This window comes from Coccinella septempunctata, chromosome X (genome assembly GCF_907165205.1).
Source record: "Coccinella septempunctata chromosome X, icCocSept1.1, whole genome shotgun sequence".
Classification (NCBI taxonomy): Eukaryota; Metazoa; Arthropoda; class Insecta; order Coleoptera; family Coccinellidae; genus Coccinella; species Coccinella septempunctata.
In genome coordinates, this window is record NC_058198.1 from 20203116 (window position 1) to 20208162 (window position 5047).

A 5047-nucleotide genomic window follows, 5' to 3' on the forward strand; every position below is an offset into this window, starting at 1 on the left:
AAGGGGACTCCATAAATGATAATTCATCAACTGTTACACTGTCCTTCCGCACATGAAGCAGGAAATCAACAAATAACCTCACTTCCCCGGTGAAATAATGAACTCTATGGACACCCACAGAGTTCAATGTGTCGTAAAGACAGAAACCCAGGTAAGTTGGAACCATAGTTCTTATCGCAATTGAAAGGACTATAACATAAAGAGAAACTAGCAATATTTCGACATTGAAGAATTTTACAAGACACCAATTCCACCCTACTCCTAATCTGCTGCTTTTTCCATATGTAACTGTCATAATGAAAAACCACAATTTCCAACTCGAAAGTAAGCGCATCCACCATTTCTGTCTATACACACAAACGTAATAATCCATCAATTGCCTATTACTATATAGCAGAAATAGAATTGACATGTTCCCAGTTCATCTACTTAATGACTTATCGACATACTTACCTACCAATATGTATAATACTCATAGAAATCATATTATATATTATTACTCTAGAATGCTAATCCAGTAGTAAGAAATGCGGCGAAAAATTGACAGTGGTCCTTAATACGAATGCGCATCATTAGTTTATTTTCTAGTAGAACGTTGCCGAGTTTCTGAATATTCTGTCGATCGAATCTTATGAAGACGGGACAATTCATATAACGAAGGTATGTCAGACAACAACGTGTTCTCTTTCAGTCATTTGATTTTTCACTGTTGCACGATCTGCTCAGAGGTAGGAAGTTTTAATCCACATTTTCTGAAATGTACTTGTGTACTTGTCTATCATTTTAAAAATAATATATGCAAATAAGAAATTCAAAACTTGAATGAATTATCGAGTTCCACTGAAAGCGAATTCCATTGATGGTATATAGTAGTATTGCACTAGATCAGGATATTTCAAAATTGTTGCACGGAGTTAATAATATGCACTCAATGCTTAGGTACCTGTTCATCTAATCGAATCTGCGATAATATCAAATTGCATTGGTGACATTAGGTTAAGATCTTCTGGAATTTTTGTTGTGAGTTCCAAATATTTAGTAAGCACCAGTTGTTACCATGGAATTCGAATCAATGAATACACAATAATACCTCTATCGACAAATTTAGATTTGGACTTATAACACGTTACCTCCGAGATGGTATTGTTGTACAATAGAAAACGGTCGATTGTACAATGCTTATTCCTATATCCTTACGTTGAGCAAACATTCTCATACGTTGACATAAGGACGATGCAATTAATCAGTTTAATATTGCATAATGTTCTATTGGAGTATTATCATAGAAATCATAATATATATACTTACTCTAGAATGCTAATCCAGTAGTAAGAAATGCGGCGAAAAATTGACAGTTGTCGTTAAAGCGAATGCGCGACATTAGTTTATTTCAACTCGAACGTTGCCTAGACTTTTCTACCTTATGTCAGTCGAATTGTTTATTTGGTATAAATGGGAAATAAACAGTGGCGGCTCGTGGTCATGAGAGCTAAGGAGGCTAATAGTTTTCGAGGAGTGTTGGAACAAACTCTTATCAGTCAATAAAATATACTTCTTCAGCATAATGAAAAGTTGTCAGTTCTAAGATTAATTTTGAATGCAAGAGGATGCTATATGCTCCTTTGACTTGTTATGCCTTTCGATAGATCGCGGTAAATTTTTCAAATCTGAAAACCCCGTTTTGAACCATGAAGTATATTCTGTTTGATGAGAAAATAGTAAATATGGCCAGCAGAATAATTTTTCCTGTTTGATCGATCCAGTTAACCAATCACATTTATCGTACCAAACAACACTGAAACTTCTATTCTGACGATTTTCGGTAGACTTTAGTGTAATTAAATTTGGTGGAGGTCTTGTGAAGGTTTAAACAACGTGTACAGTTAATTCTCAATATTCAATTCCATTTTATTTTTTGATCCGTATCAGTACTTACCCCTAACGCCCTGACAAAACAACCTATCCTAACAAGAATATATTACAAATTTCCCGAAGTTCCAGTTCTCCACGAAGTCGTTGCATTCAAATTGAAAATTGAAATCATAACAACTACCGTCGGACAATGCCGCTACCGTCGGAGATCAAGCGAATATAGTCGAAGACGGCACGAAAGAATCGATGGAGAAGAGGGGAGCTGAGCCTCCTCTGGTACATTTTACGGGCGAATATGGTACAGTAAGTCAGCTGAATTCTTGTTCGGTTAGTATGCGAGTCCAGAGAACGTATGCGTGAGTTACACTATCAACGGAGGCAGCAGGCCCAACAGCCTCCGTCCGAAAAGGCAGTACTAGGAAATAGGAAATATTCACATTCGACGCGGCGGACGCGTACGCAGCCGGTGGGTTGTATGATTGTTATGCTGGATTTTTATGAGCGGAGGACCGAAAAATGAACTAATTTTTATCTGAATATCTAGTTCAGGTGTTCGGAAAATGTATATAGAAATTACTTTCTGAAAATGAGGACATGCCCGAAGTGAATGTATTTTAGCTCTAAGCTTCATGAGGAGGCTTAGCCTCCCTTGCCTCCTCTGACGAGCCGCCCTTGGAAATAAACATATTTCATTCGGTGAAAGAACTTATTTTTCGATTCATACAGGACTTCTTGTCGGTATTGAACACATGCATGGAAGACTAATTGTGTTTATATATGCTTTGTTTTAGAAAATCAGTACAATTGTACTGACGTTCGAGTTGAAATAAACTAATGTCGCGCATTCGCTTTAACGACAACTGTCAATTTTTCGCCGCATTTCTTACTACTGGATTAGCATTCTACAGTGAGTATATATATATTATGATTTCTATGATAATACTCCAATAGAACATTATGCAATATTAAACTGATTAATTGCATCGTCCTTATGTCAACGTATGATAATGTTTGCTCGACGTAAGGATATAGGAATAAGGATTGTACAATCGACCGTTTTTTATTGTACAACAATACCATTAATAAAAACAATATCTTTTCAAAACTTTTATTAATTTTTTTATTCCATTATTACATGGGCCTCTACGACCGGCGTCGACGCCTCCACGGCCGGCGTCGGTGCCTCCACGGCCGGCGTCGGTGCCTCCACGGCCGGCGTCGGTGCCTCCACGGCTGGCGTCGGTGCCTCCAGGGCCGGCGTCGGTGCCTCCACGGCCGGCGTCGGTGCCTCCACGGCCGGCGTCGGTGCCTCCACGGCCGGCGTCGGTGCCTCCTCGCCCGGCGTCGACTCCTCCATCGCCGGTGTGGGCGCCTTAACGGCCGGCGTCGACGCCTCCCCGACCGGCGTTGGCGGTGGCGCCTCTACGGAGGAAGGACCGGCCTCCACCGCCCTCGCCTCCCTCCTCCCACTCCTCCATTTATATTTGCGGACGGAGCCACGGCCCGCCCGTCCCCGGCCGTAACCGCGACTCCAGCCGCGGCGTTGTCCTCGGCGGTAACCCCGTGGATACTGTAAAATGAACAATGATAAATAACACACGTAAAAACTATGCAACGTATAGTTAGTAGAAAAGCTGTTATTCTTCATTTTCTGAAACGTTCTAAGGTGTACACTACCAATCTGTGGAACACAGCCAATAAAAAAATTCACGCAGGAGTAAATCGTTTATTTCAACTTTATAATTGGTATTGTTCCAAAGATTGGGAATGAAAACCCTTAAATTTCAGAAAATGCAAAATCTTTCCAGAGTTAATTTCAATCGATATCTGTTTTTCTTCAATACGAAATTCATTACTAGATTAGAAATATAGGCTAACAACATAACAAGAATTCTCAAATAATAGAATTTACGTTTATCTACTCCTATTAGTTTATATATTCATTATTCAAATGCTTTTGAGCAATTAATAGTATTTGTAAACAAACAACGTGAGTTATAATAACTCACTACTATAACTCACTATAATTAATCGGAAAAGATTCTTGGAATTATTTACGAACCGACTCTGTGCTTTTTCTATAAGCCGGTTGGCCGAAAGGGAAGAGTCCATTATTGATATTGAGGGAAGGAATGTCACTTGAATAATTTTGACGTTTTCAAATTAAGTTGATACCTAATTATTGTGAATATTTTGCTCGAAAGAATTAATTCAGATAATGAAGACGAAGTATTATGTACAACTCCAGAAGTAAGGCGAGCTGCTAATATTACCATAGAGAATTTATCGCCCGAAAATTTAAACTAAAATTTTTATAGTACTGTTGTATGTCACTATTTAGATTTGTCAATAAAGTTCTTTCTCTGTACTAGTATCTTAGTATTTATTGTTAAAGTCGTAGATAAAGTATAGTATTCAACTTGCGGTAATGGTCATAACTCACTTGATGAATTACAGCACTCGCCTACGGCTCGCGCTGCAAACTTCATCTGCGTGAGTTATGACCTACATTACCGCTCGTTAAATAATATACTATTATACTATAGTATTCGAAAAACTACCAATCGATTGTATAGAATAGTATAACAGACTGCAACTGCCGATGATGCTTTATTGGTAGATGAGCAACACAACAAAATTTATTATATTATATTATTTTATATTATAGTATTATATTGATGAAATTTCGCACGACAAAATAAAAAATGACGAAACAACCAAATAATTGATTCCATACTTACGTAAATCGGCATAATGCCCACCACAGTCTCCTGCACCCGAAGGATCCTGCATTGTACAATTGACCATTTTCTATTGTACAACAATACCGTTAATCAAAAAACAATATCTTCTTCAAACTTTTATTCCATTTGGGAGTCCACGACTGCCGTCGACGCCTCTACGGCCGCCGTCGACGCCTTCACGGCCGGCGTCGGTCCCTCCACGGCCGGCGTCGGTCCCTCCATGGCCGACGTGGGTGCCTCAACGGCCGGCCTCGACGCCTCTACGGCTGGCGCTGGCGCCTCTACGGTGGAGGGGCCGGCCTCCACAGCCCTCGCCTCCCTCCTCCCACTCCTCCATTTGTACTTGCGGTAGGAGCCGCGACCCCTAACGCTTCTGCTCCCTCGCCGTTGACCCCGTGGATGCTATAAAATGAACAATGATAAATAACACA

General features: G+C 39.9%; 1 protein-coding gene across 1 annotated transcript; it reads right to left on the minus strand.

The window, feature by feature from the left end:
• Window positions 1-2992: 2992 nt before the first annotated feature.
• LOC123322330 (splicing factor 3A subunit 2-like) lies at window positions 2993-4625 on the minus strand. The gene is made up of 2 exons (XM_044910272.1): window positions 4614-4625; window positions 2993-3442 (listed from the first exon to the last, which is right to left on the minus strand). Exons 1-2 carry the CDS (start codon window positions 4623-4625, stop codon window positions 2993-2995), a joined length of 462 nt encoding a protein of 153 aa, XP_044766207.1.
• Between the last annotated feature and the right edge of the window lie 422 nt (window positions 4626-5047).